The following is a 13,600-nucleotide window of genomic DNA, read 5'->3' as shown; positions in this document are numbered from 1 at the left end:
GTCTAGGTTGGATATTAGGAAACACTATTTCACTGGGAGGATGGTGAAGCACTGGAATGGGTTATCTAGGGAGGTGGTGGAATCTCCATCCTTAGAGGTTTTTAAGGGCCGGCTTGACAAAGTCTTGGCTGGGATGATTTAGCTGGCTTTGGTCCTGCTTTGAGGAGGGGATTGGACTAGATGATCTCCTGAGGTCTCTTCTAACCCTAATATTCTATGATTATCTGATTAGTTGGGACTGTGGAATAGGGCATTGTTTACACTTGCTTTTGCCTTCCTCTTAAAACAAGTCTAGAGGAACTAGGCCGTGAAATCTATTTATGTAACCAAACTTGTTTTTTTTTAAATTATGCAGCCTGTTGGAGAAATGACATCGGAGCTTTATTTTGCATACTGAAAAAAAAGTTTGGCAATATTCACAGCTCTTGAATTAGAACTTCTTATAAGAACTTTGAAGATTTGTGCTTTACATTGTTTTCTAATTATAAAATACTATCTAACTCCTGTTTTTATTATCAAACTTGACTTATGTTGGGAAAGTATCAATTAAATGCAACTTGCACTGAGGGCTTTTCTACATGCAGAAAGTTATTTGGACAGTTAAGGTGGTTCAATTAAAGGTGATTAGTCAATATGTATAAGTTATAGCATATTAAACCCTGTGCGGATACTTTCAATCCGAAGGAAAGTGGTTTTAAATTTAGTTCACTGTAACTTAATCCTCCTTGGATCTTTTTACTTTTATGTTATACTTAGTATACTGGAGATTTCTTTATATCTACATTTATTGACTTATAATTAATGCTACGATTTTGTCCTGGATATTTTTAGTGAAAATCATGGACAGGTCACCAGCAAGAAACAAAAAATCACTGAAGCTGTGATCTGTCCCTGCCTTTACTAAAAACATTCCTGACAAAATGGAGAGGGAGGAGGGTCCAGGGCCCTGCCCCTCCTCCGCCTGTAGCAGCTGGGAGCTGCAAGGACCAGCTGCTTGTGGCAGCTGAGCATGCAAGGGGGGGACCTGCCAGCGGTGGCAGCTGGGGAGCTCGGGGTCCCCGCTCATGCTGGCAGCCAGTCAGTTGCAGGGGTCCCCCACGGAGGCTGGACTGCTGCCTGGGTCTCCCACTGCTGGCTTCAGCAGATGTTACTGAGCATGCTCAGTTCGTGAAAAAGACAAACTAACTTAGATTCCTTTGTGTATTGTACATAATACTTATCCTTTATTTGTATTTAGATTTGTTATAGCCTTTTATCCTTGCAAACCAGACAGCGCTGTTAAACAAATCTTACCTTTGTGGTCTAACTTCTCCTTTTTGCATATTTATACATTGCTTCCTATTGATCTCTTTATCTTTTTAATTTAATTCTAAAGTCCTAAATCATCACTTTTCCATTTTCTCTGCTACATAACCTTGTCTAGTTTCACTTGAGCTTAATAAAAATAAGTCTGAAAAGTTTGCCCTTTTTTTTAGTATAGTAAAATGCGTATCCTTTGGTTTGGGGATTTTTCTAATTCTTAGTCCAGTAGACAAACATGACTTCCATGGTTTATTTCCCATTTTGAAAATATTGTTTCTGATTCTGAATAATTGCTTCTTTGAACTTTTCAAGGTATTTTTATATTAAATCTAACCTATAACATTCATTTTTTTGTACAGGTCTTGGATAAAAGCAGCAGGCTGTCTGAAAAGGAACTTGCAGAGGCTGCAAGCAAATGGGCAGCTGAAAAATCAGAGAAGGCCGATGAAAGCAATTTACCTGATATTACTGAATATGATGTAAGACTGATATATTCTCATATTTATTTAAAAATATTGCAAGAGTAACATTTTGGTTACCTGCATTTTATGATTTATAAAATAATTTATAAAATATGCAATTCAGCAAAGAGTTGATAGTAGAGCTCCACCTTTCAGAAAATATTTAATAGGAGAATGCTGTAGAGAGATCTTCTGTTTCTGAGATTTAATTATTTTTGAAAAATTCACATAGTTTGTTAGCATAGTATGAATTAACACTGAACTAAAATGAATACAATAAGACTCCAAACCTGCAGGAAGTCCTGTGCTGGCAGACCCCTGTGTTCTCTCATATGAGCTCCTTGCATGATTGGGTCTAAATTTGCAAGGGAATTTTGAGAGGCAAAATTTGGTAATTTGTAGTAGGTCTTCCAGTAATTAATATGAATTAATTAGATTCTACAGTTATTCATTTTCGAGAAAAATAAAGTAGCACTTACTGTTACTATTTATATAAACTCCTACATATAATTTGGTTCTTTCCTGCATAGGAAACATCTGCTCAGAATGTTAAATTCAGACGAGTCCTTTTGTGTAAATATATAGTTAGTATATGTGTGTGTTACATGTATGTGTAAATAATTTGGAAAATAACAAAAATAGTCTGTGTATTATTTATTGAAATTCTCTTCTTGTGGTTCTCATACTTCCTCATTAAAAAGAATTAGACTGAAGGAATAATCCTTTTCTCTTGTAGATTAAGTACATCATAATAATGACAATAACTTTCTTCTTACACAGAAATGATTACTGTATTAAGTGTGTGTGTGTCTGTGTTTTATATTTATTATTTAGAATGGTGTTTGTAAAATTGTGGATGTTGTGTACTGGACCATGTGGAAGGCATAGCAGATCCTGAAGCTAACTCAGTGCATCTCCAGGAAGTACAGAGCCACAGTTCTGCCTCTCTTACCTAGTACTACTTTAGTGAAATAGCAGTGTTCAGAAAGGTTGTAAAGAGGGTGCTTGTGTGTGTATTTATGTTTCCTGGGCAGGAGAAGTTACATCACAATACCTACTAGCGCCGGAACTAAGCCTATTTGGCAGATTGAAATATGTTGGGGCCCCAAACTGTGCTGCTCGTTTGCCTCTGCTCTCCCATCTCCCCAACACTTCTTCTTGGGACTGAAGGCCTTATCTCCTGTTGTGCACCTAGTTCATGCTAGTTCTTCTAGCCCCCTTGCCCTTGCCCCCCATACCAAATATAATGCCCCTATCACAGAATTAATCTAGGCCTCCAGATAAATCAGTTAATGCTGAGCTACTGTCGGTCATGTTGGCCTGGATGGAAGTTTCTTGTTCCTAACATTGTTGTGCACGTTTATTCTGAAGATAAAATTTCCTTCAATAATGATCCATGAAAACATGTAGTACAATACTATAAGTCAAATATAATGTCTCAAAAACTCAGCTGATTGAGTCAAAGTTTACATTTGTCTAGGGCTTACAGCCATGCCCAGCACTATAGTATCTGATCATTTGCATATTGTGCAATATGTACACTTCACCTTGGGAGGTTGAAAATTTTAACTGGGCAAGTGGGTTGAGTCATGTACGTGAGCCATGGTTCCCCTCCAGGAAAGAAGCAGCAGAGTGGTCACTGCTCTTTCAACAAGAGGGGACTCAGGGAACAGACCAGCAGAAGCTGCCATTCTTAAAGGAGGAGGGAAACAGAATGAAATTTTTTTAAGAGGAAGGGAGGGAAGAGTGAGAGAAGAAACAGAGTGGCACATTGGAGAACTGCTGAGAAGCCCAGAGCTTTCTATGCATCAGCTGTGTAAAGCAGAAAGAGAGAGAATCGGGATGTGGGAGGAGCCAGGAATTTGTTTTACTTAGGATATTTTGTTAATTTTGCAGGAGACAGAGCTGATTTATTGGTTTGGGAAATGAAAATGTGAGAATGCAAGTTAAATAGATGGGGGGTTTGAGCTGAGGCTTTGAGGGGAGGTATTACAGCATGGGTATTTTTCACCAGGGCTTAAAAATTTAGTTCTCTGACTATGAAGTATTAAAGAAATTTTCCAAGCCAGGGGTGTGTTTGTTCCCATATCAAAATACTGATTAACATCTTGTGCCACAGTACCTCGGCTCAACAAAATGAGCTAAGAACATAATGGCTGCTTTAGATTTTTCTAATACTGATTTTTTTTGGTCTGGTTCTTAACGTTGTTTGAACTATTTTTATTTGAATTAACGTTTTTTAGCATGCTTAACTCCCTTTCAAATGAATGGGAGACAACATTACAAGATTTAGTACAGTAACAATACTTACTGTGGTTTTTAAATTATCTATATTGTCTTGAGTTTTAAACAGGCCCTCAGGACTATGCTAGCTGTTTCTTTTTCTTGTGTTCTTCCTCTTAATTATGATGTTTTATTATTCATTAGTCATTATTTATTAGTCATCTTCCACAATGGAGAATACTTCTGTCAAGCCTTACTAGATTTCTTCATCAATTTTGCATTTATAAAATCTAATCACCCTTTAACGATACTGTTCTGTGAACCCATTTCTATATGATGGTGCATTCAAATAATTTGTAGTCATTATTTCTCAGTTCCCTGTTATCCTCACATTCTCAGTCATTTCCTTCCTATCAGTACAGAGTAAATTTAGATGGCTTTTTCTAGTTGGAGTCTAAACTCCATAGGTCGTGAACATATTTCCTGTCTTAGACAGCTCCATGCACATTGTTAGTACTTTCAAAAATCATCTTCTAATTAATTTAGGAATCCTCTTGATGCATGTTTTTATTTGTTACTCAACAAATATCTAGGTAGTTAAATCCCCGTGTCAATATTTATCTTGTGTACATTTGAATGCCACAAGAGTTCTTCCATGAAGTTTTCAATCCTGTAATCCTGCCTGGTGGCCTGTAGCAGATTCACCACACCCCTCATTGTTGATTTCTAGTTTTGACATTGCTGGCAAAACCAGCGTCATCTTTCCAACTTCTCAGAAAAAGGGGAAGTAAATGATTCTTATAGGGATGTCCAACATGATCAAGGGACTACTGATTCACAGAGCATTTTTGAATTTCACTAAAAGTGTAAATTTTCATAAATTAACTATCTGTTGATGTCATATCCATAAGTGTTCAATGTCAAAAAATCAATTTTTTGTATCTTTTTGTGTAATTTTCAAATTTCTGTGGTAAAAATTTTACACTGATCAATTTCTGAAAAAGAGTGAAATGGTATTTGAGTAATAGTATCAAGTAGAACTTAATGCATCTAGAGCAAAAATGTAAATATTACTTATGTTTTTTAAGGCGGGGTCCTCAGCTCCATTATATGTTGAACGGACAGAAGAAACAGAGACAAATATAACAGACAGTACAGAATTGTATGAAGACAACCAGCTTCTTGGCCGCTCAAAAGCAATTGCAACAAAAACCAAAGAGATTGAACAGGTGAGCATTTTAGCTTTCTTGCTGGCAATATAATGCATGTATGATGGTTTGTTGAGACTTTTTGTAGCTGGCTAGAAATATATAGCATTTTCCCCCCCTCCACCCCTTAAGGCATAATATTACATTTTTGCCAAATAGTTCCCCTTATTTCTTAATAGAAAACTTTAGTGATTTTAATATTTCTTTACATAGTTACAAAAAATATTTATTCAGATTTTTTTGGAAGTGGAAGGAACTGTTCGTATCTATATCCATATAACATATTTCCCTGAAAAAACCCCAAGACCTACCTTAAAAACACAGAACATTTCTGTCCTTTCCCATATCTTTACACACAGCTTTTGACTTCCTTTCTCAATAAAAAAAATATGAAGTTAAGAAAAATGGCTGCTTCCTGATGAGTTATTTCATATTCAGATGTTATATATTCAAAGCATTTAATATATTATTACTAATTTAATCATAGGTTTACATTACATCAAGTGATCAGAAACTATTTTTTCATTGTTGTTTTCTATAAGATTTAATGTTTAAAATTTGAGTTTCAACTGCTGACAATTGTTTCTCTTTTTAAAAATATTACATTTGAATCTCAAAGCAGTTTTGTCTTCATCTGAAGATAACTAAGTGTTAATAGGTTTAGATTTTGCTTTGGTTGCAATATTTTATAGCTGGATGGGGGAGAAAAATGTCTATCAAGACATATTGTTTTGCTCTAAAGTCACATTCTTGCTTTCTCTGTTGAATATTTTACAATGTGCATTGAGTTAGTACAAAGAAATGTTTCCACTACTAACTCCTTCTCATAGCAGAGATGGGTAGTCCTTGTTCTACTCATTGCTTATGATGCTCAGCCACTTCCTCGTTGAGGAAAAGATGCAGATCAGCCCATCAGTTTTCATTTGTCTTGAAAGGTTAGATGAAGTGCTAGTATTTCCGTATCTCCGTTAATGTTAACGCAAGAGTTTCTAGTACAGCTGAATTTAAGTATTTATGCCCAAATTAGAGAGCTACAGTCAGTTCTTTAGAATTTTGGGTCTACTTCAGATTTGCTCTGCTTTAGAGTGCTGGCATAGTCTCCCTGTGAGGGATAGAAAGGATGGACAAACAATCCTTCTCACAGTGCCTAATTGGTAACAGTGTAAAACATCCCGCTGATCTTTTCCCCAGGCCTTTAAAGAGCGTAGTTAAGTCATCATTTTCCACCTGGATTTCAAGTAGGCTTCATCTTATTACTGTCTTATTGTTTGGCCTACTAAGTTGGTGTTAGTACACTTTGCCTCTACTGAATTGTCACACAAAGGACCAATATCTTCACTCTCAGTCAATCTGTTCCACTTTTGGTGGAACATTACCTATGTTTCCTCAGGCTTGGTGGTTAAAGAAGTTAGCTAGCATATTTTCCTGCTTCATTTGCTGTAAACAGGTGCAGTCACTGTGACGGGTTCTGTGTTCTTAAAGGTTACCTGAGCAGCCAGACCTGGAGAGAAGAGCTGGTAACTATGGCTAGTTCAGCTGTTGCAAGATGGAACTAATTGTTTCTCTGGACTGGGGGGAATCATAAAAAAGAATCAGATACATCTAGTGGTGCGGGGAGTGAAAGAAAGTGCTGCTGTGAAGGCAGAGGAGCTTCTTTTGGGGCTGCTTCTAGCCTAGCAGATTCTGAGCCAAAGTCCAGCTAAGCAAAGGAGAAACTGCCTGGCTTGTACGAAAGAGGACTGTGCTGAGACCCAGAGACTGTAATCACAGTAAAAACTGTTTTTTGTTTTTCCAAAGTGAATTCTTGGCTGAAAGAAACAGCCCTGTGTGGTTTGTGAGCAGTTGGACTAGGTGGAAGGAAGGAGCTGTGCATTTGTGTTTTTGTATTTGGACCTGTGGCCAAAGGAAGGAGATTTATTTTCCTGTACTGAGTCAAGAATGTGTTTTCATCTTTTTTTGCACCTGACTTAAGTGGGCTGTAACCTCCCAGCCCTCAAGGGAGTGTGATGGTTCCATTACTCAGTGTCAAAAGCATATACCAAGCTATGCCACTCTACTACTACAAATTCATCTGGCCCTTTTGATAACAAGAAATCTGGTGTAGAAAATATCAGTTGATCTGTAGTCTTGATGAAAAATTACTTCACTCTCTTTAAGAGGAGAATTTGATTTTTAGACCCCAAAATTCTAATCTTCTATCTCCTATAGTGTGAATGTGTGCTATTTTTACGGTGAATCACAATAAGTCTCTATTCTATTCTGTTCTACCGTGCTCAACACCGTAATACCTGAGTGCCTTTCAGAACTGCATTAAGCAGCATGACTATGTATCTGTCCTGTTGTTTTTTCTCTCATCTTCACCCTAGAGGGCAAAGCATGTGCAGTGGAGAGTCTTAGTTCGGTAGTATGTGGTTTTGTTTTGGTTTGTATTATATGCCAACCTGTTGCTTTGTGTTTATTTTAGAGAAGACCAGAAATGTGCCTTGCACTTGGAGTGGTAAGTGATGAGGTTTGTGAAGGTCCTTATTTCTTGGAGGAATTTATTCCATAGTCTAGGACTACCCTGGGGAAAGTTCTGTCTCCCACATAGAGGAGCTTTACTATTATTGTTGAGAGTTCCATTGCACCAGAGGAGCACAGTTGGTGACAACAGTCTTCACCCTGGAGCTTGAGATTATCTTTTAGATATCCTGGCCCAAGCCATGGAGCACTTAGAAGATAAGGACTGAGATCTTGAACTTCATTAAAAAGTCTATGGGAAGCCACTGTAGAGAGTAGAGGACAGATCTGATGTGTTCATATAACCTGTGCTAACTGGGGAGACATGCTGCACGTTCTGTTGTAGTTTGAGTTTTCTAAGTGCTGAAGGCTTTGTGCCCAGATATATTGCACTACTGTAGTCCAGCTGAGAGGTGACAAAGATATGAATAACTGAATCCACGTCTTTGTCCACCAGGAACAGAAGAAATTTCCTAGCCAAGCTGGTAGCAGCATCCTTGATTAGTGCTTTCTATGTGAGAGCTGAGCGTCCGTAAGCAATCTAACATCCCTTCTGCACTCTGGACTGAAATGATGAATTGTGGGTGTGTATCTTCAGCCAATGGAGACTACTCAGTGGTTGAAAGCTGTTCAGAATATTTTCCTCTGCTCACCAGCATCATCTTTGTTTTCCTTGAGTCCAGCTTCAGCAGCTGTTCTTCATCCATGAGCTGATCTCATCCAAGCACTGTGCTATCTTGGTGGTAGTGAAGTGGTCATATGCAGTGAAGGATAGGCAGAACTGTGTGTCATTTGCATATTGCTGGCACCTGAATCCATGTTTTCTGACCAGTTAAGTTAGTGGTTGCAAGTAGATGTTGAAAAGGACTGAAGAGATAATTGATCCTTGTGGAACTCCACAAGTGAAGGTTTGATGATGGAGATGCACTTTTCCATCTCTACTCATTGGATGCATTCCTTTAGGAAGGATTCAAACCATTTTAGTGCATTATGCTGAACCCCTGATATCTCTTTCCTGTGAATCAGCAGACTCTCATGGTCAACAGTGTCAAATTCTGCAGAGAGGTCAGGAAGGATAAGAATGGATGTCTGCCCTCTCCTCCATTGACAGGAAGAAATCACACAATAGTGCCACTACGGCAGTTTTGGTTCTTTGTTCTGTCTTAAATTCAGATAGTGTTGGGTCTATAATGTTAGCTTCAGTTAGATGAGCTTGTAGTTGGCATTTTGCTGTTGTCTCTGTCAGCTTGCTCATGAATGGGAGGTTTGACAGTGGGCAACAATTGGCTAGAATGGAAGAGTAGAGGGTGGGTTTCTTCAGTGTTGGTCATACTGTTGCACATTTGATAGAAGTAGGGAAGATTCCTTCTCTGACTGAGGCATTGGCTATTTTGGTCACTACTGGCTGTGAGCAGGGCTTTCTACCGTCTCCTGGTGACTAGAAGACTCCATCCCTTCCTGGTGGATGAAGACCTGGCTTCAGTTATTCTTGCCTTCATCTTGGCTGGGCAACAGCAATGTGATATACCAAGGCATGAAACCGTCAGCACTTAAGAAACTCAAACTAGTAAGAAACTCTGCAGTGCATCTCCTTAGCAACACAGGCTACCTTGAGTACATCATACCTGCTCTCCACTCTCTGCACTGGCTTTCCATAGAATTTTGAATCAAGTTCAAAGCTCTGTGTGACCTGGGCCCAGGATATCTAAAAGACCATCTAAAGTTCCAAAACAAAGACCGTGATCGATAACTTTACTCCTCTGGCACACCGGAACTCTCAACAATAAGAGTAAAACTCAGTGTGGGAGAGGAAATGGGACTGAGAGATGAACTCCCCGAGAACTGTACCAGAAATCTCACCAGTTTACACTTCAAGTGCAAGGCACATTTCTTTGACCTGGCCTTCACTAATATAAACACAGGAATATTTAACTACTACTACTACTAAGTTAAAAATCCCCTGTCAAACCAAAACGCTCAACAGCATACGCTTCTCCCTTTGGGGAGAGGATGAGAGAGCAAGCATGTGACAGACGTGTAGTCATGTTGCTTAATGTACTGCTGGAATATATGTTGAGTGCAGTATAAAAACTTATATAGAATAGAATAGTGGCACCAGTTGTTCATACCTCTCCTAGCTTGTGAAAGAGAAAGTTATGGGTCTGATTCACAAGTGGGTTGAGACTCTTCTAGGCTGTCCAGAACTTCTTGATGAGTGAATGTATTGAATTCTGGAAATGCACGCAGGCAGACAGTTTTGATGTGTATAGGCGGAGTGGATCCATACTGTTTGAAAAGGCTTCCGGAATGTCACATGACACTCTGCAGTTTCTCCCTGGTTGAAACAATCTGTCAGTGTTTACATTTGCATTTAGAATAAAATGATAGATTATAAACCCTTTTTTGTGTAAGGACTGTTTTTTGATTCTGTGTTTGTACAGAGAGTAACGCAGTGGGACAGTAATTAATGATTAGGGCTTCTTTGTGCTACTATAATACAAGTAATATCCATCTGAATTTTTTAAAATCAGGCATGGTTACATGAACGATGATGCAACTGCTACCAAACATATTGTAAAATAATTAGTTCTCACTTTAAATAAAAAATAAACTAAAAAGAAATCCAAGTAACTAAAGGTCAGACAACAGATTCTCAGGTTCTTCAAGTGCTTGTTCACGTCCATTCCACATTAGGTGTGCGTGTGCCGCATGCACGAGCTTCGGAAACTTTTTCCCTTAGCAGCTCCCTTCGGGCTGGTGGGGGGCCCCATGAGTGGCACCACTGCGCCATGCATATATACCCCTGCCCCTCGACCCCCTCGAGATCCTTCTTACCATCCGTGGTGGCATTGGAACAACCTCTCTCTCTTTTGTATGAGAGCAGTTTCTTAGCCTTTCTCAGAGTTAGATAGCTGTTATCAGTTAGTTAGCATACCTTTGTTGTGGACGCTTAAGTGATTAGGTGCTTGGAGGCTTCCAGCACCCGTCCCAGGCCGCGGGGCATGCCACAGGCCCATGGGTTTAAGGCTTGTGCCACGTGCCGCAAGCCTATGCCAGTTCGTGACCCCTACGACTCTTGTCTACATTGCCTGGGGGAAGAGCGTCAAACTGAGCGGTGTAAGATTTGCAAGGCTTTCAAGCCAAGAACAAAGGAAGAAAGAGACTTTCGTTTGAAGCAGTTGTTGATGGAGGTCGCATTGCAGCCATCGGGCCCGGAGCACCCGACGTCGGCTCCGGCTTCCTTGGTGCGTAGTGCCCCGGAGCTGTCAAGAGACCCGGCACCGGATAAACACCAAAAGCTGTCAGCCCTGGGAAGGCCGCTGTACGGCGCTGGCACCGGTGGCTTCAGCACCGCGAGTCCCACCGAGGCCAGGCCTAAGTGAGCTCAGTGTGGACAATGGGCTCGAGGACATAATGGATCAGCCCTCCACACCTGGCACCTTTGAGGTGGCGAAGGACCTCATTGAGGTTTCGGCTATGAGCCTCCTCCTGTACAGGGAGAACCTCTGGCACCCATGCCATGGGTGCCGTTGAGGGGTAAGCCGGCAGTGGTGTGCCGTTTGAGGACACCGTCCCGGCATCACTCCCGGAGTTGGACCCGGTTGAGCTCCGCGTCTGTGGACTCCCAGTTACCCGTGGCTCAGAAGGAAGTTGTGGTTCCAGTAGTGGGTTGGTGTGAGGAAGTAACGGAAGGGGCACGATGCTCTCCGGCACCACTTAGAGGCTGGCACCGGGAGGAGTCGAGACGGCCCTCACTGGAGAACTCCTGCAGACTCGGATCCTGGTCCTGGGAACGCCGGCGCTGATCCCGGTCTTGGTCCCGGGGATAACAGTACCAGTCCCACTCCCGTTCAGTTAGGAGCCGCTTGTCGATCTCCCGCCGGCACAGATCGTTGGCACCACCATGGCCTTCGCGGTCGGCATCACCGCAATCCAGTGACGACTCCGGCCTTTACAGTTACTCGCACCATGCTCCGGACAGCATGGACCCTCAAGACGGGTTGGCACCCCCAATGGGGGCCGCCAAGTCATTGGCCCTTCTGGACTCCTTGGGCCTATCAGCAGCTCCAAGGGCCCCCGTCCAGGGTGAGCTATTCGGTGCAGCAGTCCCGGTCCCCACACCAATGCCCAATGGCACCGGAAGCTACAGTATCCAAGCCTCCAGCATCCCCCCTAGGATAAACCAGAGAGACCAGCACCAAGTCCGGTGCTGCCCCAAGGTCTCCCGGCCTGGCCCGACACAGAGGCCTCTCCCATGGAAGAAGGGGAGCAGGAGGACCAGCCAAAAGGGGTTGAGCAGCTGCTAACCTCCTCCTCATCCCCGGATGAGGCGGTGGCAGGTACAGCCCTCCACCCATAGACCACAGAGCCCACCAGGAGCTACTGCGTAGGGTCACCGGGAACTTGGGGTTGCAGGCCGAGGAGATGGTTGAGCAGGAGGACCCCATGGTGGACATTTTGAGCCCTGAAGGTCCATCTAGAATAGCGCTCCCGCTCATTAAAACCGTCCAATCGAATTATAAGACTATCCAGCAGACCCTGGCCTCCAGCACTCCAACGGCCAAAGATATGGAGCGCAAATACTTTGCCCCATCAAAGGGCTATGAATTCTTGTTCTGCCACCCAAGTCCATGCTCCCTGGTGGTCTCGGCGGTGAACGAAAGGGAGCGCCATGGACAACAGGCCCTGGCCCCTAAGGCCAAGGAGGCAAAACGCCTGGATCTTTTTGGCAGAAAGGTGTACTCGTCAGGGGGCCTTCAGTTGAGGATTGCAAACCAGCAGGCCATCCTCAACTGGCATAATTTTAACTCCTGAGCAGCGGTGGGTAAGTTTAAGGACAACCTCCCGCAAGGTTCCCAACAGGAGTTTACGGCCCTGGTGGACGAGGGCAAGGCAGTAGCTAAGACCTCTCTCTAGGCTTCCCTGGATTCAGCAGATGCGGTGGCCAGAACAATCGCATCAGGGGTGGTCATGAGGCACTCAGCATGGCTTCAGGAGTCAGGCCTGCCGCCTGAGATCCAGAATACAATTCAGGACCTCCCCTTGAAGGGTCCAGGCTCTTTTCGGACCAGACAGATGCGAGGTTGCATAGACTGAAGGGCTATACTTAAGTGGCTGGGTATGCAAACCCGGTGACACAGAGGAAGCCCTTTAAGCCGCAACCTCCCCCTCAGCACCAGTACCAGCCAGGTCATAGGCATGAGCCTTACAGTAGGCGAGGCAGGAATAACAGGCGAAAGTGCAATAATAACAATAATCTGCCAGGTCAGAACCAAGGTCAGCACAAATCCCAGCCGGGCACTAAGCCAGGCTTTGAACTTGTGCTCGGGGACAGCGTACCAGACCAGTCACTGGGTCCGTCCCTTTGTTTCCTGAACCACCTGTCCCATTTCTCCCGTGCATGGTCCAGCTTTACGTCGGACCGTTAGGTCTTATGCACGTTATGGAACGGGTACTCGCTGCAATTCTCTTTGTTGGTACAAAGTGCAAGCTGGTCTCCATATTGGAAGAGAAGGTTCAAGGTCTGGAGAAACAAATATCGACCCTGCGTTGCATAAGAGAAACTGAAGATTTCCTGGACAGACATCAGGATATGCTTCTACGGGCACAATGTTCTGAAGATTCAGAGCAGGCTGCACAACAGGAACAGGGGGACGGTGAAGAAATTTGGCAGCATGTGACCTCCAGTAGAAGAAAGGGGAGTGTCCATGTACCAGCAGCGCAGATACAGGTAAGCAACCGTTTTCATATTCTCTCCACAGGTACTAATGCGGAGAGTGGACTAGATGATACATCTGAGGGAAGGGAACAGAAGGAGACTCTGCCGATTGGAAGGCATGAGATGTACTGTCCTAGGGATGGGGGTTCCACGACCACCACTCCGAAGAGGAGGAGGTGGGTGGTGGT

General features: G+C 42.7%; 1 protein-coding gene across 9 annotated transcripts in view; it reads left to right on the top strand.

Annotated features, from left to right (window-relative positions):
- The window catches only part of PPHLN1 (periphilin 1), a 140,739-nt gene that overhangs the window by 74,044 nt on the left and 53,095 nt on the right, over positions 1-13,600 (top strand). For all 9 annotated transcript variants that reach the window (XM_073328028.1, XM_073328026.1, XM_073328025.1 and 6 more), the window contains 2 exons: positions 1,662-1,781; positions 5,075-5,215. In XM_073328028.1, coding sequence (XP_073184129.1) covers positions 1,662-1,781; positions 5,075-5,215 — 261 coding nt within the window. The remainder of the gene's footprint in view (positions 1-1,661; positions 1,782-5,074; positions 5,216-13,600) is intronic.

This window comes from Lepidochelys kempii, chromosome 1 (assembly GCF_965140265.1).
Source record: "Lepidochelys kempii isolate rLepKem1 chromosome 1, rLepKem1.hap2, whole genome shotgun sequence".
NCBI lineage: Eukaryota > Metazoa > Chordata > Testudines > Cheloniidae > Lepidochelys > Lepidochelys kempii.
This window is presented reverse-complemented; position numbering and strand designations above follow the sequence as displayed.